We start from the raw sequence: 26,329 nt of genomic DNA, 5'->3' as shown, positions 1-26,329 counted from the left end.
TGTGTTTATATGATCTGTAAGTTTCATCGATTCAAAGTGCTTATTTTTGAAAAAATTTCGTTAAAGTAAAATTTTTAAAAATTTTAATTTTGAAAAATATGCTTTTTTTCAAAATAACTTAAAAATTGTTAGAGATACCAAAAATCTCGAAAAACAAAAAAAAAGTCAGCATTGCTTTTCTGAATATCATGTATTTTTTTGTTTTTCTGTTAGACAAAAATTGATAAAGATTTGCTGTTTCTAAATTTGCATACATTCGTGATCAGTGACTCGTTCAACCCCTTTTAACTACGCCCTTTCAAAAATAAGGACTTTAAACTGATGAAACTTACAGAACGTATAAACAATACATACACGAGTCAAGAAACTTGTGAAGTCGTAACGATTAAGTTCATTTAAGATACTAATTAGGGGGTGATTTTCCCGATTTTTTTACAAAAAAAGGGACTAACTTTATTTTGAGCGTAACTTGTTTACTTTTGATGCTAGAAATTTTTTTTATAAAACCAAAATGAAGCTTTTTTTAAACACTTTAAATACGTTGTAATGAGTTTTCCCCGAAATGTGCTTCATTTTTGATTATTTCGCGTTAAAATATTCCATTTGGAATTATACGAATATGAACCTATTTTTCATTAGCTATAACTCTGCTTCTACTAGGTATAGAGACGTGATATATACACTATTTTTTAAAATTTTTTATAGTCTATATTTTTGCTAAGAATGTTTTTTCGACAAAATACTTACTATTTGAGTTATTTGCGAAAAACCGTCTAAAAGCGTGGTTATTTTGTTGAAAAAATGAACATATTCACTGGCAAATAACTCGAAAAGTATTGACTTAGTGAAAAAACTCTATAGAGCAAAAATTACCTAAAATTAGTCAGTTTATCCATTTCCGGACTTAGTTTGGACGAATATTTTTTCACTCCCCAGAAGGGGTAAAAACCACCCCCAGGGCAAAAGCACATATCGGCACAATATAACTTTTTTTCTTTGACTTGTTAGCTATGTGTATGCCAAATTTCATGTCAATCTAAGCGGTTCTATAAAATTTAGAGGTTTTGCAATATTTTACCGTTAAAGAACGTAATACCAACTTCGTCTTTTGTAATCACTATTTAATCGTTTGTAAAACTTAGGCTATATTCGTTTCGCATAGTGTGTCATAAATTAATTGCTGTGTAATTCTCTGGGTCCCATTTGTCTCTCTTTTTGAAGAGAGGTATAAGGATGCTTGATCTCCATTCTTGTGGTATTATGTTTTGTTCTATTATTATTTTTTTATAAGAGATGATTGTTAACTTAATATTTTGTTTCAGGTCACGAGAACTGCACCTTCCACCACGATTTAGAATTAGACCACCGTCCTCCCACCAGAGAAGACATGTTACCGGAAATGTCGAGATCTTACAAATTGCTACTGGCATCACTAGGGGAAAATCCAGAGCGACAGGGTCTATTAAAAACTCCGGAAAGAGCTGCAAAGGCCATGTTGTTCTTTACCAAAGGTTATGATCAAAGTCTTGAAGGTAAGTTAAAGTTTTAGCTGCATAACTATTGTTCATTATGTGCCATCTCCTCTAAGAAGGTTGACAACCATCATGACAATTCGCACTTTCGATACCACTGCTCTAAAGAGATCAGCAGTTAAACCAAGTTCTCAAATTGATTAAGAGATGCTCATTCTTTCATGACTCCTTCTAGCCTGTATTTTTCCTTGTATGTATATAATTAATTGCACAAGTTATAACGCTCGCCCTTCATGACATGCCCCAGCTGTTACAGTTTCCTAACTACATCTCTTTTATATCTGGAATAAATCCAGATCCTGGTATCTGATCCAACATTTTTTTACTATTTTCCGTGTTTTTCTTCTTTACGTTGGCGTCATTTTTCTTTTGACTCGTTTAAAGTTTGGTAGTAATTTTGGCAGTCCCGTATGCCTTTCTTTTTTGTTGTATTTCATTTAACTGTGTTATTTTGTACTTCCTTTCTACTTTAACATTAGTTAACAAGATATAGGTATTTTAACAAGAGAATAAGCATAAAAATCCTTAATTTTATAATTTGCTTAACGTCTGGAAAAGCAATACAAGTGATAGATATTAGTACTTGTATACAAATATAATCTAGTACCTATATGATAAAATATGCCAAAAATCTCCATCACCCTCTGATTTCGATATGAATTTATAAAGATTTTCTTTATTCCGTTCCATTTGTCGTGTAAAATACTTCAAATCTGTTCTACAAAATGTGATTTTACAGCAAATTGGAGCAATCCGACCTTTTTCAATTGACATGAGCGGCACATAAAATTTTAGAATGCCAGAACCGAATTATGGATTCATTCTGTAAAAATACCATAATCATAGTCAAAAGATACAGATATAGCAGATTATACAATATGCAGACTTTATGATCAAAATGTAATTAAACTAAAAAAATCAGTAGTAGACATAGTAACAATAAATAATAGATAAATGAAATCGGGGGTATTAATGGATGACCATATAGTGCCCATACACTGACCTAAAGTACCTTTCCAAATTGGACATTTGCTCACGAGAGGGAAAGGGTAGAGGAAACTGTAGAATCTACAAACGCAGTTGAGTCTGGTGCAGAAATATTCAACAAAATATTTCAGTCCAGATCCAATGTGCCAAAAAGCATCTTCCGCAACCTTTAAAAAAGCCTAAATTCGAAGGCAATACAATTCGCAATTTGAGAAAAACATGCCTGGTCACATGGCAAAATGCTTATTGAAGGAGCTGTATTACTAGAGCTGAAGTATTGCGAAGAATAAGTAGGAATCAGGTCAGAGTCATAACAGGCTTCCTTACTAGACATGTGTCAGTTAAAGGGCTGCTGCAAACAGTGGAGCTGTTTGATGGAGACTTATGCTGTAGACTCTGTAGGAGAGGACCTGAATAAGTCAACCCTATCTTGTATCTTAAGATAAGCATATTTCGAAAAAATCACTCATCACACAAATCAAAATAACTTTCGTCTTAAAGCAATTTTTTATAATTTGTTAAAAAATTGCTATAAATAAATAGGTTGCCGTGGAAAATCTTCGGTAAACTTTTAAACTTTAAAAATAGCATATTAGTATCCTGGTCCATACGTTAATACTAGTAAAACAAAATATATGATTGTGAAAAACAATAAACAGGTATTCAAAAATGGTTGGACTAGATACCTACATTCGAATGATTAAGAGACTTCCAGAATTCATATATCTAGGCCAGGGGTCACCAATTATGTTCTCTGAAGGTCCGTTTCGAAAACCTGAGACACTTCCGGGGTCCGGGTTTAATGCTACCTGTGTCTGATTGTTCTGATTTGGTTTCTTTGCAGATTCTTCCAAATCCGCGGTTCTATAAACAAATCAGAAGGATGCCAGGTGAAATTTTTAAGCAGAAATTGTTTCATTTTTTTAAACAAATTCGAAACATTACCTTTTTGCTCCCAAAAATATGTTTTTAGCATTTTTGAGTCATCTTAAACAAAAATGATCTTGTGCCATTTTGCTATAAAGTTGATAGACTTCGAGTTTTAAACGATTTAAAATTCATGTGTAAATTATTATTTGTGAGGAAGTGCCTAAATTGAAGTTTAATGAGTAATCGGAACTTATTTCAATTTAGACCGTTGTTTTTAATTGTTAATTAGGCGCGTTTACTCGACCCTTAAGCCACCGCAACGGCGGCGCGTCGCACTATATGGTGCGTATCGCACTATATGATTGGCGTATTTAATTAGCACATTGGCGATAACTAATTGAATAAATAATTAATTATTAAACAAACCATGTTAATAATAAATTATAAAATTTTAATAAATGTCAAGTATTTGTTGGGAATTTTTCGCATAAGTTATTGCGAAAAGTATTGTAATTATTACTGAGAAATTTTTAGAAGTAAGATATTTATACTTTGAATGTTAATGACGTCTCTCCTAAGTTTTTCTTGATCTTCAGTTTTGTACATAGTTATTAATATGTACAATCTTTCTGAAGTTTGGAATGAGTTTAGTGCAACTGATTCTCATTAGGGAGTTGAGATATTCATCTGTTGGCTGAGATCTGTATCGATTTTTAATAAAGTTCATTCTTGAAAAGCCGGCTTCGCACACATAAGTTGAGTCAAACATAGAACACAATTTCATAGCCAAACATTTTCAAAATTCCCAACACTATATTCTGAATTTATGACGGTCCGCAGAAATCTAGCTTACGGTCCGGATGCGGACCGCGGTCCGCCAATTGGTGACCCCTGATCTAGGCTAACAAATCAACCAAAGTAGTACAACTGCAGAAATCAACAGACTTATATATCTATCAAATAAAGCAAGCATACTATGGATTAAAAAAGTTTTAACATCATAGTCGCAAAAACAACTAAAGTATTACCGAAATGTAATATAATTAAAATTAAGAATCTATATCCTAAAGTAAATTTTAAAACAGCCTTTATTACCCTTGGAACTTTCGAACCGTACGCTTTGGGCCGATAGAAATAAAAGATAATATTGAGATGATTGTCTGATAATGATAGCGCCGATTTAGTTGTCAAGTTGTTGCTATGGTTATGACACGGTCGACGTGACACGTGCGTCAACGTTTTGATTTTAAAGAGGAGGCGATGGCAGGTTGTAGTCATTGAATAATGGGACCCTCACAGTTTTATTAGTTTAAAATCATATTTACAGGGTGTTTGGTAACGAATGGGTCATACCTTAACCAGATTCCTGAGTTTAAAATAGGTCGATTTAAGCTATTTTACCTAAGTACGAAAGTTGACAATAACCGAAATACAGGGTGTCAAAATTAAACCTTTATTTGATTTTTTCTTCAATATTTTCTGACAGGCATGGGATAACAACACGAAATTTATTAGGCGGGGGTTCTTTGGGACAATAAATCTAAATTCTTCACCAAAATGGGTGTATTACCCAGAGGGCACCACATACGTCCTTTAACGCTAATTTAATACGTTAAAATTTTTTATCCCCCACTCTACATACTGTCCATAGCATCATCGGTGGTCATCTCGTCTTCTCTTATCTTCACTGGGTCTCTATTCCAACACTTTTTGAGTCCACCTATCATCGCTGAGTCGTGCTACATGTCCTTCAAATCTCCATTCTAGCATTTATAATTTTTGTAAGATGTCTTTGATTCCCGTTCTTCTGCGAATCTCATTGGTTCAACGTGTCTGTAAGTTTAATTGCTAATATTGATCTTTACATTTTCCTCTGTGCAGTTCTCAGTTTACTAGTATTATTTTCAGTGAACGTTAGTACCTATTTCGGATCCACATGTATTTTTGAGAATTAAGAATTTTCACAGGGTGATTGATTAGTGTCGTAAAGCTCAATAGATCCGCTATAGTAATAGATAGCAATAAAAGTTAATAACAAAAATTGTAGCCAATTTTGAGCTTCACATTACAAAATTAGTTAGAATGTTACAGGGTGTTCGATAACATCGTGGCAGACCAAACTTATGTTTTTTTTAATGGAACATCCTATATTTTATCTTATATTCGAAATCTTCTTGACTTTCTTATTACAAAAATATAAAAGTCTGTTATGTTATACAGGGTATTTACAAAGTTATAGCCAATTTTCTATGAAAATCGTAAGTTCAGCTCCCTGTATAAATAAAAATAAGCACAACGGCAATGGTTTATTAATGCCATATTCTTTTATTTATTGTTAAAATTTTTAAGAATTATTGACATTACTAATTTTCTGTATATCAAATACAGGGTGAGTCAAAACGCAAGTACATTAGTTTCTCAGTAATGTTAAATGAAACACACTGTATTTTGTATGATTATTGAAAAGTAACATTACCGTACTTTAATTTTTATATAATATTCCCTATGTCCAAATTTATTAGTTTTCGAGGTATTTTCATTTTTCAAGGCACATTATTTTAGGTGTCTAAATTTATCTAAATTTTAAGTAAGCCATGACTGAATTGACAATTGACGATTACTGATTATCAATCCAGTAATCAATGTAACAATGTAGCAAATAAAGAAATAAAAATAATTTATTAGTAAGATATTTTACAAAAAAAACACAACCACAACATGCAACATTTTTGAAACAATTAAAAACTACTTTTTTATGCAAATGTAACAAATAAAGAGAGAAAATTAGTAATAAATTTTAAAAAACAACACATAAATACAAAATACAACATTTTGTGAGGACAATTAAACACTACTTCTGTATGTAAATGTAACAGTGTAACAAATAAAGAACGAAAAATAATTTATCAGTAATACATTTTGCAAAAAACATGTTTGAAAAAATTAGAAACTACTTTTAATAAAATACTTTTAATATTTAATTACATAAGGTGTTGAAAATTACCTCCTAACACATTTATGCACGCCTAAAAACGATCATTGAATGAGCTACTTACTCTACGAAGCATTTGTAAATTAACACATCGAAATACACTTTGTATTCTATTTGTCATCTCATCCCTTGTTGTTGGAGGTATTTTATAAACTTCATTATTAACGTAACCCCAACAAAATCAGTCCAGTTTATTAAATTCTGGTGATTTGGGTGACCACGCTACTGGTCCATTGAAAAATGAAAATATCTCGAAAACTAATAAATTTAGACATAGGGAATGTTACCTAAAAATTAAAGGACGGTACTGGTACTTTTCAATAGTGATATAAAATACAGGGTGTTCCATTTAAAATTACTGAGAAAATAATGTACTTGCGTTTTGACTCACCCTGTATTTTATATAAAGAAAATTAGCAATATCAATCATTCTTGAAAATTTTGACAATACGTAAAAAAATATGGCATTAATAAACCATTGCTGTTTAGCTCATTTTTATTTATACAGGGAGTTGAACTTGTTACGATTTTCATATAAAATTGGTTATAACTTTGTAAATACCCTGTATAACATAACAAACTTTTATATTTTTGTGATGGAGAAGTCAACATAATCTCGAATTTAAAATAAAATATAGGGTGTTCTATTTAAAAAAACAAAAGTTTGGTCTGCCACTGTGTCATCGAACACCCTGTAACATTCTAACTAATTTTGTAATATGAAGCTCAAAGGTGGCTAAAATTTTTGTTATTAACTTTGATTGCTATCTATTACTATAGCGGATCTATTGAGCTTTACCCCACTAATCAATCACAATGTAGATAAAAATATTAATTAGTTACACACATTTGAACCAAATTCTGCTTAATTCTTAAATTAAAATTCGTGGTTAATAATCCGATCAACAACTATTAAAATTTAGGTCATTCCCTTACCCTCCCAGTGATTAATTACGGTGAGTTGAAAGATTTTCGATATTATTTCTGTCATTCAAGATTTCCCAGGAGATTTGCTTCATAGCGATCCTACAATGGCTTTGCAGAACGATTATTCAGGACGTAAGAATTGAAAGTAGAACAATGTAACTTAACTGGAAGATTTGTTTTATTTAAATTTTTGTATACGTAGACCAGGGCGCATCTGTAAAAATATTAGTACATTTGGACGTTGAGAGGTGACTCAAATTTTTTTGCAGAAATTGCTTCAAAATAAATCAAATAATAATATGTGAGTTATCCTCCCTCTCAAAAAGGTCCGGAACATTGTTTAAATAATCAAAATGTCAAAAAATTAAGGAAAAATTCGATTTTTTTCTTGGTTTTTTGATTATAACTTTAAAAGTATTCATTTCCGAGAAAAGTTGTACTGACATAAAAGTTGCGTAATTAAATTTCCTATAATACAGAATTGGTTAAAAATTTAAAAAATAGTCACCCTTGTTGAAAAATAGCAATAATTGAGAAAAAAACATACAAAAACAAGTATTTGCATTTTACGTTTTTCAACCATTTATGCTACACTTAGGACCTTCATATTTCACCCTGAAAAACTATATGATACAGTAAAACAATACTGTAAATTTCATTAAGATCGGTTCAATATATTTTGCAAAATAAATTTTGCAATCCAGCTTTCGTAAAAAAAATTCATTTTTTCAAAATATTACAGGACTGAAAATAAAGCAGATAGTAAGTTGAAAATTTTTTGCGTATAGAAGTGTACTGTACCTTTCATTTGCAATTTTGCAAAATTAAAATCGATTAACACCACGGCGTCAGGAATTTTTTTAAATAAACATTAATTATTGGTGCTACGCGCAGGACAGCGGATAGTTTGTTCTGATTGGGCATTCCAATGACCTTTGATAATGATTGATACATTTTAATTTTTATTACATTTCGATATAAATAAATAAATTTGTTTATTGCAAAATAAAAACACATACTCTATCCTTTGAAATAACACTTTTATTAGCAAAAACTTTCTTTGTTCATATATTTTAACTTAAATAATAAAAGTTTATTATTTTTAAACATATGCAATTGTTTAAACAATATTTCACAAACAATAATAAAATTAGTTTGATTTTTGTGGAATTAAAATATTAAAATACAACAAAATATAGAGTAAGAAAATAATATATTAGTTAAAGATTGGAAGAAATTTTAATGGAAATCAACTTGTGTGAATCGAACACCGCTGTCCTGCGCGTAGCACCAAAAATTATTGTTTATTTAAAAAAATTTCTGACGCCGTGGTAATTAATCAATTTTAGTTTTGAAAATTGCAAATGAAAGGTACAGTACACTTCTATAAGCAAAAAAAATTTCAACTTGCTATCTGCTTTATTTTCAGTCCTCTAACATCTTGAAAAAATGAATTTTTTTTGCGAAAGCTGGATTGCAAAATTTATTTTGCAAAATATATTGAACCGATCTTAATGAAATTTACAGTATTGTTTTACTGTATCATAAAGTTTTTCTGGGTGAAATATGAAGGTCCTAAGTGTAGCATAAATGGTTGAAAAACGTAAAATGCAAATACTTGTTTTTGTATGTTTTTTTCTCAATTATTGCTATTTTGCAACAAGGGTGACTATTTTTTAAATTTTTAACCAATTCTATATTGTAGGAAATTTAATTACGCAACTTGTATATTAGTACAACTTTTCTCGGAAATGAATACTTTTAAAGTTATAATCAAAAAACGAAGAAAAAAATCGAATTTTTCCTTAAATTTTTGACATTTTGATTATTTAAACAATGTTACGTACATTTTTGAGAGGGAGGATAACTCAAATATTATTACTTGATTTATTTTCAAGCAATTTCTGCAAAGAAATTTGAGTCACCTCTCAACGTCCATCTCAAAACAGATGCGCCCTGGACTAACGAGAGATATTACGTATCGCAGCTTGTAGATTTAATAAAAAGCAAAAATATTGTCAGTCGTGATATGAAGGTTATATCTAATTTGTATTGGAATCAAACTGTCAAGGTAAGAGTTCCAACTACCAGAACATCAGAGATATCAAAATACAGAGAGGAGTCCGCTAGGGTTGCATGCTGTCCCCACTAATCTTGGATGCCTACAATGAAGCGGTATTTAAAGAGCTCTCAGCTCTTTAAATATTTTTCAGCTAATTTTTACAACTTATTATACAAGGCAAAGTTCGAGGCGAGCGAAGTGTGGGAAGACGAAGAATATCGAAGTTTTCAATTTTTGTTAACCTGACTGAATTTAAAAATGGGCCAAATCCCATCTCAAACTTTAGGAAAGACGCGCCAATTCCATATGTTAACCATCCATTTTCCTCCAAGGATGTGGGTTTTACGACCCTCCCCATTTTAGGTCTGTTTTTCGTTCTCGTCCTCAAAGCCCTCAAAAACTTCGAAAATGTATGTCCGACCTCTGCGGCTTCTGATAGTATTGGTCAATACCTTTCCAACGAATGCCGAATTTTGAAAATCAGTTATACCCTTCAAGGCTTGAGAACTTGAGGAAATGGTTTGAATGCAGTAGTGTAAAACTGTTTCGAGCTGCAGTCAACTGTGTCTGTATAGCCATGACGATTTGCAAACTTCGATAGAGGATTGGTATATCGATAGAAGATCGCAGCATCCATTACTTACACTTTACTAAAAAACTTTGGCAGAAATTAGCATTTTTGTTGATGATATTCTTCTCTTTTAGTTCTACTAATTTATTATAAAAGGTATAACCAACATTTTGATACTGTATCATACATGTAGTCAGAGATTTCTTTATGTTTCTACACTTTACCCACGCACTGTATATTGTATATAATTCCCCTTTTTGTCCTTTTTTATGTAATTTCGTATTAATTACTGTATAACCTAGTTAGAGTCATTTATGTAACGTAAATAGCCTACAAATTTCTTTTAAACACTTTCTTAAATGCGCCAGAGGCAAATAGAGTCTCCATCCTTGCCTGGAGCTAACTAAGTTAGACCTGTTGAATGAATATCGAATCGGAAGTTCTGTAGGAGCAGCTTGCTTTATACCCACTCAACGAGTTCATTCGAGAGGCGGTAATTTTGTTTTAGAGTCAATTACCAGAGTCCAATTAGTCTTGCAACGTTTGAGTTGAGCAAGATCCTTTCGGGCTGCTTTTAACACTTGGCTGGAAATCTGAACGGATAAGGCCAATTTGAAGCTTTTAGACAATGACAGTTGAAATGATTGTGGACGAATGATAATTTTAGGTAATAAAATATAAATTATTTTTAGTTCTCATTTATTATCAATATACACTCACCGCCACAAAATTCCGCCACCCAAAATTTTTGATTAAGTTTGACAATTTATAACTTTATTATTTGTGCTCCGATTTTCAAGATTCTTGCACCAGTTTGTAGGTACATGTATTGATATCGTTTGGTATTATTGTGGTAACAAAAAAATTTTGCTTGCATGGCATTAAACAGGGGTGAATGGAAGCGTTGTATTTTCTCCTAACTTAAAAAAACTTCTGTGGAAAGATGGAATAGCTGATCTTTTTTCATAGTGCTGTCATATTATCCCGGAGGCATCACTAAAATTTTGTTTTTTTGAATTATCCGAATATCTCTTTTCTTGTAAAAGCTGTACCATTTTTTGTAAATAAAAACACTGCTTGACTCATAAAATAGAGGTTGGATTGATAATATTAGAATGGCCCACATGCAGTCCAGATCTCAATCATATTGAGCATTTATGGGATGAATTGAAAAAAGATATTCGCCGTCATCCTAGGCCTCCAGTAAATTTGGTACAGTTATGGCCCTGGTAGAGGAATATCGGGCTATTCCTCAGGCAAGGATAACACATCTTTATTCGATGCTAAACAGATTGCGAGCAGTCGTTGCTGCAAGAGGTGGACATACCCGCTATTGAATTATTTTGTTTTGCTGTTAATTTTGTTTTGTTTTGTTAATTTTAGTGCGTTTGATATTTTTAATTAAATAAACCTTCAAAGCAGTGCAGTGTTTTTGTTTACAGCTCTTACAAGAAAAGAGATATTCAAATAATTCACATTTGTACTAAGGTAAGTTAGGTTCAATCGAACTATTTTTGGTCCCAGAATATGTGATTAAATTTATGACCTGTATTTTTGTTACACCCTGTATATAATTTATTATATAAAAAAATAAAAAGTTTATAAGGAAAAATTGAACATACTTTTGCATAATTATTTATTACTAATAAATGCATTTTTTATTAACTTTTTTTAAACCAATTTTGAATAAAATTTAAATAATCGAATGAATCGCTTTGACATTTTTGTCACATTTTAAGCACTGAAGAACCCCCATTTGACAACAATTTCAAAGCTCTATACTTATTTTTACAATAGTTATTGCGAAATTAATTTTTTTGAAATTTCGACCTTTTTCGCATTTATATTAACAATAAATGAGTGTATTAAACTTTGCAATACGCCATTTTAAGCTCTTTCCATTTTCTCGAAGATGTCTGTACTAAAAAAAACCACAGTCTTACTGTTTTCCATTAATTTGAAAAAAAAAGGGAAAATGGCCGTTTTTTGACATTAAATTGTTTATAAACAAAAATGGCTGCCAGATCCTACGCAGGAAATAGTTACAATTTGTTCTTATAGACCTGTCGAAAAAACGCTTCAGTACCCTGACTGTTGAAGTGTCACGAACAGGGTATATTTTTGTCTTATTACTCTGGCCTATCAGACCAATAACGACATACGCGGCAGAAACACGACCTGACAAAAGATTGCTCTAAACAGCGCAGATGAAAACCCTTCGAAAAATCGATGGTAAGACACTATGGGACAGAGCAAGAAGTACAAATATATGTCGAAGGTGGAAGGTGGAGAATATTAATAACTGGCTAAGAAACAGAAGAGTAGAATAGAATGACCACATAAGCCGAATGACAACAAATAGAGTAGTAAGGACAGCTAGAGACAACTCCTCAATAAGAAGACGCTCAGTGTGCAGACCGCGAAGACGATGGAACGACAACTTACTTGTCATTGAGTCATGTGTATACAAAAAGAAGAAGAAGAAGAAGAATTGTTTAAACATAAAGAAAAAGATTGAGATAGACTTTATAAGACATTATAAAATGAATTCTGACTGGAATATTCGAACATTCTGAAATAACCACTACTGATGATCGTATTTCTAAAATTATAAAGGTTCTTACAAAAATATTGTGGTTGATTACTTATTTTTTGTGAGGATTAACACGTCTGTTGGTTTTGTCGGTATTAAAAATATTTTCCGGAAATCACCGTTTATATTATTAAATTTCAATACCGTCATTTTTTAGATAAGCACCTTCCTCTTATTTTTTAGTCTTGAACTTGATCTTATATCCTTACAAATTATTGATATTTTAATCGAATAGTGTCAAATATGAATCACGCAACCTTGCTTCAAAGAAAGAAAAATAATGCATTTGTATAGAGATAAGGGACTTAAAGATACTTGTTAGCAGTTTTTAATATCGTTAAGATTTGATTATATTTTATTTAAATGTTTTTGGACTCCCTGTATAAATAATTATGTTAATGTTTATATTACTGAAAAGAAAATTGAATAACCTTTGAAATGGGCTAGCACACGACCCCTATTCTCATTAAATGAATCCTCTGTAAATGATATATATGCCAAAAAATCATAATTTAGAAATAAAAACCGACCTGTTTGGCGATTTTATCCAATGTAGGTATTTTAATTTTCATGTTTAATACATTACTTTCCCGAAAAATTGTAATTGCTCGTAATAATAAGTTATTGACTACCAAACCGAGTTCGACAAAGACAAAGAGTTCTATACCTACTATAATTTATATCATTCCTGATGATAATTTTAAATGTTAAATACACTCACCGGCACAAAATTCCGCCACCCAAAATTTCTGATTAAGTTTGACAATCTATAACTTTATTATTTGTTCTCCGATTTTCAAGATTCTTGAATCAGTTTTTAGGTAAATGTATTGACATCGTTTGTTATTATTCCGGTAACAAAAATTTTTTATATAGTAATGAAACACAGACTTACTCACAATCATTTAATTATACTTTGACGACCGGTTTCGATCTCTACAATATACAGATCATCTTCAGGTCGGCGTTACAAGTAGTTAAATGCTACAATAAGAGAAAACTTGTGTTAGACCAGTGTCTGATTGAAGAGATGTTAATAGAAAGCCAAATTTAAAAAATTTTTATAAAATTTTTTGACATAAAGGTTTGCAACTGTTGACATTTCAGAATATTGGTATATACAAAGTCAAACCTATGAGTAAAAATGCTCATAGTCATGTATGTGCAAATGGGTGCATACAGTTTGAATTTGTTGAAATTAAAATTTTTAACCATTAAAAAACAAAATAAACATAAACTGACTTAAATATGCTTCCAAATTCAAAGTAGTAATAATAAAAGAGATAGTAATATTGTTCTAATCTACTTACATGCCGTTACAAGGATTGCGTTGCAACTTAGTTGTTGTCATATTAGTACGTCCAAATTATGCTAATTGGTTTGTTGGGATAGTGATAGGGTAAACAGACATGTTACGTAGGTTAAAACACAGTAAGATTTCGAATTTGGAATGGATCCTGAAGGAAGATGCGTATGTGAAACGGGTGATGTTTTGTTAGAATGGAGAAAGACAATGCTCCAGGAGTTGCGTATTAATTGTAGCAAAGTATGAAATGTTATTCTAGGCTCTTGTACAAATGTGATGGTCTTAGCTCGTAGATGTTATACGATGCGGGCAGAGGTCAAAGCATAGGAAATGACAAATAGGAAAATGTTGTCATAAATTAATCTAATTTAAGATATGTTGTTCTCAGTAAGTTAACTGAGGGATGTCATAAGTATAATAATATCATAATATTATGAAGTAGTAAGTGCCATACACTGTGAAACTATGAAGTGTATAGAAATTAAAGGAAAGCTAGTTAGTTAAATGAAAAAATGAAAAAATATTAATATCAAAACATCGGTTAAGAAACTTTAAATTGAAAAATTGAAAAAGGTAAGAAATTGATAAAATTAAAGATTATTTTGTTTGAGCTATTGTATAATGGGATATGTACAAAGAAAAAGAAAGAAACGAAATATTAATGGAAGGGTGTAGGCACTTACTTGAGAATAGTTTTTAACTAAATAAATAAATTAACACATAACACATAGGGTTTAAAAGCACAAAGACATAACAATTATTGGTAAAAGGTTTTTTTTTTTGGTAAAAGGTTTTTTGGTAAAAGGTTTTTGGTAAAAGGTTTTTGGTTTACCAATAATTGTTATGTCTTTGTGCTTTTAAACCCTATGTGTTATGTGTTAATTTATTTATTTAGTTAAAAACTATTCTCAAGTAAGTGCCTACACCCTTCCATTAATATTTCGTTTCTTTCTTTTTCTTTGTACATATCCCATTATACAATAGCTCAAACAAAATAATCTTTAATTTTATCAATTTCTTACCTTTTTCAATTTTTCAATTTAAAGTTTCTTAACCGATGTTTTGATATTAATATTTTTTCATTTTTTCATTTAACTAACTAGCTTTCCTTTAATTTCTATACACTTCATAGTTTCACAGTGTATGGCACTTACTACTTCATAATATTATGATATTATTATACTTATGACATCCCTCAGTTAACTTACTGAGAACAACATATCTTAAATTAGATTAATTTATGACAACATTTTCCTATTTGTCATTTCCTATGCTTTGACCTCTGCCCGCATCGTATAACATCTACGAGCTAAGACCATCACATTTGTACAAGAGCCTAGAATAACATTTCATACTTTGCTACAATTAATACGCAACTCCTGGAGCATTGTCTTTCTCCATTCTAACAAAACATCACCCGTTTCACATACGCATCTTCCTTCAGGATCCATTCCAAATTCGAAATCTTACTGTGTTTTAACCTACGTAACATGTCTGTTTACCCTATCACTATCCCAACAAACCAATTAGCATAATTTGGACGTACTAATATGACAACAACTAAGTTGCAACGCAATCCTTGTAACGGCATGTAAGTAGATTAGAACAATATTACTATCTCTTTTATTATTACTACTTTGAATTTGGAAGCATATTTAAGTCAGTTTATGTTTATTTTGTTTTTTAATGGTTAAAAATTTTAATTACAACAAATTCAAACTGTATGCACCCATTTGCACATACATGACTATGAGCATTTTTACTCATAGGTTTGACTTTGTATATACCAATATTCTGAAATGTCAACAGTTGCAAACCTTTATGTCAAAAAATTTTATAAAAATTTTTTAAATTTGGCTTTCTATTAACATCTCTTCAATCAGACACTGGTCTAACACAAGTTTTCTCTTATTGTAGCATTTAACTACTTGTAACGCCGACCTGAAGATGATCTGTATATTGTAGAGATCGAAACCGGTCGTCAAAGTATAATTAAATGATTGTGAGTAAGTCTGTGTTTCATTACTATATTTAATATGGACTCACATATGCAACCCATTCAATATTTAAAAATTTTTTACTTAGATGGCATTATACGGGGGTGAAGGAAAGGGTTGTTTTTTCTCCTAACTTTAAAAAATTCTGTGGAAAAATTGGAGGGCTGATTTTGTTTCATATTTCTTTTGTATTATCCTGCAGGTATCACTAAGGTTTTGTTTTGTGAATTATTTGAATATCTCTTTTCTTGTAAGAGCTGTAAACAAAAACACTGCACTGCTTTGAAGGTTTATTTAATTAAAAATATCAAACGCACTAAAATTAACAAAACAAAACAAAATTAACAGCAAAACAAAATAATTCAATAGCGGGTATGTCCACCTCTTGCAGCAACGACTGTTCGCAATCTGTTTAGCATCGAATAATAGCATACGTTGGTAATATACATAAACTCATTTTATTGGTATTCATAAAAATGGTATCCGATTTAACCTTTCTCTGCAAAATTTAATCCCTCATATAATTTAATTACATGACACCAATTCGTATCGGTAATACCAACAGAAATACGACTCTCGGGACTCTATGGCTAATACCGAGAAATATGTGTCAAGTGGCTAAAACACATTTCATGTAACACTTCTTTTTAATGAAATCCCATTCTCTCAGTATTTTCACGATGGACCATTAATCTAAAGGGCAACAGGTTCCACGTTTTACTGCGAATAGTAGCAGAATAAATGCATGAGGGCTCACAAAGGCGTAGCAGACGTAATAGATTATATAAAAAAGAACGTAAAATATTACTCTCATAACTAGAAAAGGTATAAGTAATTGAGATTAGATACTTAATATTCATATTTTGAAATAAACCTATTTGAGAATAAGATTAGTAGAATAAGGTTCTGAAACCATGACCAACGATTGGCAAAAAGCCGTATACAACGATAAAATAGATAAAAGAAGGGTTAGACAAACTAACAACTTTAGCTTTAGAACACCGTCTCTACAGAAACATGTTCTTTCTTTTCACGTATTTTATACATAATGTCTCGAATTTCAAACTTACAAACTCTCATGCAGATCTTTAGTATTAGGGTGTGGTGTGGTCTGGGTTTATATTGTACGATCTCTACTTCGCTATTTAAACTTTTTATGATTTTCAAAACTGACTTGAGTTTTGTCTTACTAATGCACAATCAGGGGCGGCTTTACCTATTGTGCAGGGTGTGCGGTGCACACGGGCGCCGGGATGTTGGGGGCGCCGAGCGCCAAAGACCAGGCCTTTACTTTGTTTTTCAACATAAAATATGCTTTAAAACGATTAATGAAAAATTACATTGGATTCTACTACACCTTTGGATATTTTAAATTACTTGTATACAAATAAATTACTTTCACTGTTCCCAAATTTGTTCACTGCTCCTTAGAATTTACCTCACATTGCCAGTGACAGTAGCGCACAGTGAAAAATCATATTAAAAATTATCTAAGGTCAACATTGTCGCAAAGTTGATTGACAAATTTATCACTAGTAAGTATTGAACATCTAGAACCTCTAGATGTCATAAAAACTATTGAGAACATCTACCAAAACAACAAAATGAAAGTCAGAAAGATGGACAACTTACAGAACCTATAGATATAGGCAGCGGAATAAGACAGGGAGACTCATTGAGTCCTATGCTTTTCAATTTAATCATGGATGAAATCGTCAACGTCAACAAAGGAAGAGGATATAGAATGGGAAACAAAGAAGTAAAAATACTCTGCTACGCAGACGACGCAATATTGATAGCCCAAGATGAAGATAGTCTGCAAAGATTAGTCCACAGATTTAACATAAGAGCAAAAGAATTCAATATGACAATTTCGTCTCAGAAAACCAAAACAATAGTAATCAGTAAAGAACCAATCAGATGCAAAATAGAAATTGATGGTATCAATCAGTATTGAACAAGTAATGGAAGTAAAATACCTTGGAATTACATTATCAAGTTACGGAGACCTAGACAAAGAAGTGAGAAATCAAGTACAAAAAGCAAATAGATTGGCAGGATGCCTTAATAACACTATATGGCCAAACCGATATATTAACACTGATTCAAGATGAAGTCAAGAATATATAAAGCCAGTGTAAGACCAATAATGACATATGCATCAGAAACAAGACCCGATACAGCCACAACACAAAGACTACTGGAAACGGCAGAGATGAGAGTACTGAGAAGAAATACAGGAAAAACACTGAGAGATCGAAAGAGGAGCGAAGGTATTAGAAGACAATGTAACGTACAGTGTATAAACGAATGGACACTAAATAGAAAAAAAGAATGGAACAACCACATAACCAGAATGGGGGATACACGTGTGGTCAAAATAGCACGAGATAAATCACCAATCGGTAGAAGAAGTATCGGCCGACCGCGCAAAAGATGGAATGACAACCTTCCATAGAGGTATCAATCCGCCAATGAACAAGCAGAATTGCTTATAAACAGGAAGAAGAAGAAGTATTGAACATGAAATAAAAATTGAAGTAAATGATATTATTCAAGATTTTGCTACTGCAAAAGCACAGAAAGTATCTTTTTTATAATATGTTGTAGTATGTGCGTCCTGTAATAATTCGTTAATAAATTATTTTTTTTAATAATCACAACATTGTTCTTTTTTATTTATTTAACCAATTCCTTCCTAAAAGTACTATTTACTCGTGGACTCAAACCTGTCAAATTTCCTCAACCAATTTTTAACCTTACCTCAGGGATAAAAGTTAATTTTTTATTAAATATTTTTAACAGATTTGGGTAGGTTGATCTGCAACCTGTAAATTGCAATATTTGCATCTGGATTTTTGTTTATGTTTTAAGCGTACCTAATGCCTTTAATACCCCATGTGCTAGTACTAGATAGGTACCTATTCGACTATTACAATTTGACTGGGCGCCCGGGCATCGCCTGCACACAGGCGCTACATGGGCTAGAGCCGCCTCTGTGCACAATACATCACATACACGTTTATGTACAGATTGAACTGGTTGCAAAGGGTCTCCATTGGCTAACACACAAAGAAACTCTTTCCAATCACAAGTACTACTATGACAAACTTATTAGGGTATTATCATTAATTTGCAAGCGGTTGAGGTGCTAAAGTAACGTAACAGTTTCTGTGAACAAGAAAAAAAAAGAGAAAAAAAGCAAAAAAAAGAAAAAAAAGCAAAAAAAATTGAGAAAAAAAGCAAAAAAAAATAGAGAAAAAACTAAGATGTAAAACTCCGAGATGTTGAATCGGGTTTATGTCTTAGCGTAGTAAAAAAACAATTAATAAAAAAGAATAAAAAAATAAAAAAAACATTAAAAATATAATAAAAACCCAAAAAAAAATAAATATTTACAAAAAATATTTACAACCAAAACAGTGTATTATTCAGATAATAATAATTGTAATATGTTAGTTTGTTATGTATTTAGAGTTAGAAATACAGAAAAAATTCCTCTCGATTGAAAAAAATTTGGTTGTTTTTAAAATAACAAAATGTCTGGCTAATTGACTCTGTCAAAGCCATTAAATTCACACAAAAAAAAAGTTTCTGCTAATGGTCAAAAACCTAAAAGTACAGTAGTTTATGAGGGTTTCAATTTCTCAAAGGTAAAATTAGAACCACATTAAATTCTAGAAGAAATACTTTGCAGGTAAATATAAAATAAAAATATGTTCCAAAAATATAAATCTGCTCCTAACCTTGTTAACCTTAAATCAACTGGTTCCTAAAATGGTGCTCTGGGCCTGCCTCTTCTCCTTACTCCATCCGATCTTTGGTTTCGACGGCTCCATCTCGTTCATTCTCTCTAAGTGGCCTATCCACTGCGGCCTGTTTATTTTGATAGACCTACCAATATTAGGCTCACTATAAAGACGGTAAAGCCCGAAGCTAGATCTTCGGGTTTTGCTACTTGTTTATTGTTTGTGACCTTCATATCTTCTTCTTCTTCTTTTGGCATCATAACCCTGGATGGGTCTTTGCCTGTCTGGTTATGTCCTTCCATTCAGATCTCTCTTGTGCATTTCTCCTCCATTGTCTTATATTCATGGTTTTCAGGTCGTCTTCCATGTCATCCAACCATCTCGTCCTGTACCTTCCTTTTTTTCGCCTTCCTACCGGCTTCCACTGTGACCTTCATATACTTAGTTTTAATAGTACTAACGTGTAGCCCCATTTTTTTGCTGCTGCTTCCAATGCCGTGAACGATTTAACTTGTTATTCCGGATTCTCTAATAGATTTCTCTAGGGCAATGTTGAATAGAAGGCACAATAAGCTATCTCCCTGTCGAAGTACTGTTTATTTGTGGAAAATTTGTGATAGTCCGGTCTGTCCTCTAACCTTACACTCGAATGTGGAGAGGGTTGCTTTCACCAATTTCACTAAGTATATTGGGATATAAATAGTAGGTGTATCTTTTGTTTTTTTCCCAAATACATAATAGGAAAGATTGATATATGGCATAATAAATCCTAGCTGTTTTCGTTTAAAAACATATAATATGTTGATGCATAAATATTTTTTCTCAAATTCTATTTTAGTGTTTGTTCCAAAACGACATTATCAACAGACTTAATTCCAGAATTTTGATCATTTTCCGTATATCTGGGATAACCTGCTTAATTCTTAGAGTAACTATTCTGAAATTAGATTTCTGTTAATAAAAGAATACAACAATCTATCTACTATTTGTTACGACTATGTGTAAGAGTGGTAGAATAATGCATGAATGTGCAGATACTCTTTCGAAAGAGTATGAGCAAAGAAGCTACAATAAGGAGGATTGCAAATATAATTTACAAATGGTTTCTATTCGTCTTGAGTAAATTTCCTAGCTTGAAACACAAAAGATTTTTTAAGAGGTGGCTACAGAGTGACAAAGATAATTGCATTTGTATTTAACAAATTAATGGGACCACTATATACACTTCTCCGAGAAATTAACGCACCATCTTAAAATTGGAACATTTTTGATATCTAGATTTTTCTAATAACCGGCATTATAGTGCAAAAACTCACTAGAAAAGGAATCACAGCATTACTACAAATTTTTAACGCAATGCTAAGGCTGAGCTACTTTCCAAATCAGTGGAAAGTAGCAGAAATAATAATGCTTCCCAAACCAGGTAAAAACCCTAATGAAATATACTCGTACAGACCCATCAGTCTCTTGCCAATCTTATCAAAAATATTTGAGAAACTTCTACTCAAGCGAATGCAGCCAATATTAACGGAAAAAAAGCTCATACCAGATCATCAGTTCGGCTTTAGAGCAAAACATGGCACAATAGAACAAGTCCACAGAGTCGTTAAACAAATTAGCAATGACTTAGAAAAGAAAAGGTATTGTTCAGCCGCATTCATATATATTAGCCAAGCTTTTGATAAGGTGTGGCATCCTGGACTATTGTATAAAATAAAAAAAGGTTTACCTCACAACTTCTATCCATTATTAAAATCATACCTAACTAACAGATTTTTCTTAGTAAAACAGCAGTCTGAATATACTAACATCTACCACATAGAATCTGGAGTACCACAGGGTAGTACCTTGGGCCCAATATTATATTTATTGTACACGGCAGACATTCCCACTACAGAACAAACAACAGTATCAACATTTGCTGATGATACAGCAATACTAGCCTCCCATCACAATCCTGCAGGAGCTACAAGAAACCTACAAACAAACTTGAACAAAATAGGAGTATGGCTAAAAAAGTGGAAAATAAAAGCGAATGAATCCAAATCAATTCACGTTACTTTCACGATGAAAAGAGATCAGTGTCCACCAGTGAAACTAAATAACAGCCAATTAGCACAAGCTGATAGTGTGAAATACTTAGGCATGCACCTAGACAAACGCCTCACATGGCGAACACATATATTCAACAAGCGAAAACAACTAGGACTTAGACTGCAGCAACTATACTGGATTATCGCCAGGAAATCAAAACTGACCATTCAAAACAAAATACTTGTATATAAATCAATTCTAAAACCAATCTGGACATATGGAATCCAGCTATGGGGCACAGCGTCAAATTCAAACTTAGAAATACTTCAAAGGTTCCAAAATAAGGTTTTAAGAATAATAGTCAATGCCCCTTGGTACGTGCCAAATACAGCAATAGAAAGAGACTTGGAAATCCCCACCATCAAAAGTGAAATAAAACGACATAGTGAAAAATATCGGGATAGAGCAAATACGCATGTGAACCCCCTCGCGAGTGATCTATTTAACACAGTAGGTGAGGTGCGCCGCTTAAAAAAATTTAAACCAACGGACCTGATAAGCAGGTTTAACTAAGTGTACTCAGAATAACAAACAAATAACGGTTTTAAATAAATAGGTTAATTATGTAAAGGAAATAATTCACTGGAAATATTTCCTACATGTCCAATGTAAATATCCGACCATTTACTTATTGTCCTTCAATATTATATATGTGACAGATTGTAAATATACTGGGAGTTAAAAAAAAAAAGATTTTTCTAAACCTGTTGTCCGATTTAAGGGATTTTTTAATATGTTATAGCCTTTGTTTAACAATATCACTCTAATAATGTTGCTAGACAGGTAAATTGTCTATCTCTCTCTCTCTTCAATCCTGACCTGCCGGAGGGAGTGTAGTGGTCGACGTGATGTCGTGTATTATCCGTCTCCAAAGATCTCTGTCTCTGGTCATTTCTCTTAATTCATGCATAGGTCTTTTGCATATTCCTATACTTTGATCGATCCATCTTGTTGGGGATCTTCTTCGTGATCTTCGGCCTTCCACCTTTCCTTATATAATGAGTTTTCCATGTTTTCTGTGCTTGCTCTCATAACATGTCCAAAGTATTTTAATTGTTGGAGATGGACTTTACTGGAGAGTCGTTGGCTAACTTTTAGCTCTCTTAAAATTGAATTATTGTCCTATAGTCGGTCCAAGGAATTCGTAGCATTCATCTCCAACAGAACATTTCAGTGGCGTCTATCTTTCTTCTTTCCGAATTTCTCAGGGTCCAAGATTCACATCCTTAGGCCAGTATTGGGAATATTAAGCAGTTGATCAACCTTATCTAACGCTCTTGAAATTTGACAGTTCTTCCATATTGTGGTCATTTTTGCTGTGGCGACTTTTGCTAGATCACATCTACGTTTTATTTCTTCCTGTAGTGACCCTGTGTTTGTGATTAATGATCCCAGATATAAGTATGAGCTCACAACCTCAAACCGATCAATTGTGGTTATGTGTGGATGATTGTTATTTAGTCATCCACTATAATGGTCTTTGTCTTTGATATGTTTAATTGCAGACCAAATATTTGACTTTCGATTTCAACCAGTCGTATTAGATCAATCAGCTCTGCTTGGCTATTTGCAAGAAGGGCTGTGTTGAAGTTTAATAAACACCATTGGTGGCACCTTTTGCGTCATTCATAGGACCTAATTTTATGGATGATATTGCACTCCCCTCCCTTTCTACAGCTGCCTTCAATGCGTAAAGAAAAACAATAAATTCAAGAAGTATAAAGAATATCTAAAGTATATATAAAAACCTAAAAAAGAACATAACCATTACAGCAAAACTAAACCTCCCCTATTACGAAAACAAAAACCTAAAACAAAATCTATCAACAAATATAACAAAATAAAAAGTTTAAGAGCCAAATAGCGTAAATAGGAGCCAAGGGAAAAAGAATATTAAACCATGTAAGAGAATCATGCATAACAATATGATTTAAAATGATCAATAAGAAATTCAAAATTAACACCAAAAGTGCTATAGTTTGGCAATAAATTTTGTAAATAGCAATTTTATTTATTTACATCGCATTCACATATCTATAAAAAAAAGTTTTTAAATAGAATCTCCAACACTCTGTACGTTGACAATCTTTATGGTACAGTGGGAATAATATGAAGCGTTTATTCTGACTGTCTGAGAGCTTTCGACCTTATTTCTGGGCCCCGCAGACTTTTAGGGCTTTATCCTTTTAAGTTGCGGAAACCGAACATTTGCAGAGCTGAGAAGGTGTCTTTAGTTTTCAGTCTGCGTGGGTTTTATTCATTTGAGCACTTGACAGGGATTTTAAATCTCATTTTAAGACTTTTGCAAAGTCAGCAGAACAAAAAATGATAGGAAATTAAAAATGAACTTTTATTTTACTTGGATTATATATAATATCGGATCAGATTTTAAAACAAATAAAATACAAAGCCAAATGGCAGACAAAATTATTATAAAGCACTTTTAAGAAATGTTTTCCTTCATCCTTATGAATCCGTATTTACTTTATAATATATGTAAAGCCATATTTTTTACTATTCTGTATATTTAAGTACATTTCTTTTTTCTTTCTTTCAACCGTTTTATTTATTCAACAATTCGAAGTTGTATTTCCGGAGAAATAAACATATCTCTATAAACAACCTCTTCCGTCCACTGCTAGACATAGGTCTCTCCCATTTTCGCTATTCTCCACGGTTCTGTGCTTCTTGTTGCCATTTTTTGGACATTCGTTTAATGTCGTCCATCCAACGTGTTGGTGGTCGTCCTCTGCAGCGTTTGTCTTCTCTTGGGCGCCAGTCAATTAGTTTTCTGGTCCATCTTGAGTCTTTTATTCTCGCTACGTGACCTGCGCAATGCCATTTCAGCTTGGCTATACGTTCGACGACACCAGTGGTATCTGTTCTTTTCCCTAGGTCTTGGTTCCTTATTTTGTCTTTATTTGACACGCCGAGAATCGATCTTTCCATGCGCCTGTCTGCCACTCGCATTATTATTATAGTGCTGCTGTTTTGTGAGCGTGAGAGTTTCTGCTCCGTTTGTCATAATAGGAACCAACGCATTGGTCAAATATCTTCCGTTTCATAGCTATCGGGATGTTGCTCTTAAAGAAGTCTCTTAGTGAACCATACGCCGCCCAGTCACTGCCTATTTTACCACTAGGCCCGTGAGGCACCTGCCTCGGGCCCGTATTTGAATGGGGCCCGGAAAGATCACCAAACAAAACATGTTTATTACAATAACAAAACAAATTTTCAAAAGTCTTTCATTTTACGAACATTCAATGATAAATGATAACCATAAGAGTTACATATATATGTAATTAAGTGGATAGGCGCAAACTTTCGGCTTCAATGCTCTTTAAATGCATTCATTTTTTCGAATTCTCCAAAATGTAATAAATATTTAAAAAAAATTTAGACGCAGAATGAAAGATTACATTATTACCGAGGGCTGAATGTCCCTTAGAATAAATAAAAAGTTTCTTTTGAATAAGATAAGTCGAACCCGCTTATTGAAATAGCCTTCGTGCCAAGCAAAAGTATTCCTATAAGCGGGATATTCTAATAAACGATAAACGATCATTAGTAGCTAGCAGAAACTTTTTGGTACTTTCAGAATTCTTTTAACAGATATTCTAATAAGTGGGTTCGACTGTATTTAAAATTAAAAATCACACTCAATTTTCTCTTTTTTTTTCACCCCTGTAACTTATTAAAATAAACATTATCGAAGATTTCAGGGACTTTCGGCCCTCGGTAGTAACGTAATATTTCATTCTGCGTTTAAATTTTTCAAAAATACTTATTAGTTTTCTCAGGTTTCGAAAAAAACGAATGCATTTAAATAGCATTGAAGCCGAAAGTTTGCGCCTATCACCTTAAACAATGTTTAATTGTTTAAATATAAATTTTATTTATTGTTAATAAAAAATTTATTTTCTTGTGCAACTATATTTCTATTAAACAATTAATATATTTAACACATTGAGTGCCACCATGGTAACACAAAAATAGGGTTCCACAGGCCAAAGTTGTCAAAATGAAGAAAACAAATATAAAACATGGTCTTAGTATGCCAGTTTAAGAAAAACCTGTAAAAACATGATTTGATTTTTATATGACGTCATTTTTAGTATGTATCCGGATTGGATACACGCGGCCACATGTATCCGGCCACACGTTTTTATGTATCTAGAAACAGTTTCATTTCGTTCATTTTATCATTGTTCATCATTGTTGTATCATTGTTTTTTAACCCACAAATTTTTTATTATATATATTTTTTTCCTGTATAAAATAAATAAATTGTTTCATTTCCCCTTATTTTGTTTAAAAATATGTCTAGGCAAAAATTATCGCAGTACCTGCAGGCCAACCAGAGTTTTGGATTTCGTAGGCCACTACTTACAAGCACCCATAAAGCTATTTAGACGGTGTGTATCTGGTGCGGATGTACACGGCTCAAAATACAAAAATACATGTGCATCCACATCGGATACACGCGGCCACTAAATCAGTGTGACGCGTGTATCCATGTTGGATATATACGGCACTGAACGTGTTAAAAAAGTTATTATTATTATTAAATTATAATATTTAGGGGCCCAAAAATTGTGTAGTGCCTCGGGCCTGATTTGAAGTAAAATAGGCTCTGCGCCCAATTAAGT

The 26,329-nt window shown here is 32.4% G+C and overlaps 1 protein-coding gene across 2 annotated transcripts in view; it reads left to right on the top strand.

Annotated features, from left to right (window-relative positions):
* The window catches only part of LOC114327030 (GTP cyclohydrolase 1), a 123,619-nt gene that overhangs the window by 79,546 nt on the left and 17,744 nt on the right, over positions 1-26,329 (top strand). For both annotated transcript variants that reach the window (XM_028275529.2, XM_028275528.2), the window contains exon 2: positions 1,323-1,532. In XM_028275529.2, coding sequence (XP_028131330.1) covers positions 1,323-1,532 — 210 coding nt within the window. The remainder of the gene's footprint in view (positions 1-1,322; positions 1,533-26,329) is intronic.

The sequence above is a fragment of the Diabrotica virgifera genome, chromosome 1 (genome assembly GCF_917563875.1).
Source record: "Diabrotica virgifera virgifera chromosome 1, PGI_DIABVI_V3a".
NCBI lineage: Eukaryota > Metazoa > Arthropoda > Insecta > Coleoptera > Chrysomelidae > Diabrotica > Diabrotica virgifera.
Note: the sequence above shows the minus strand (reverse complement) of the source record. Positions and strands in the feature narration are given on the sequence as shown.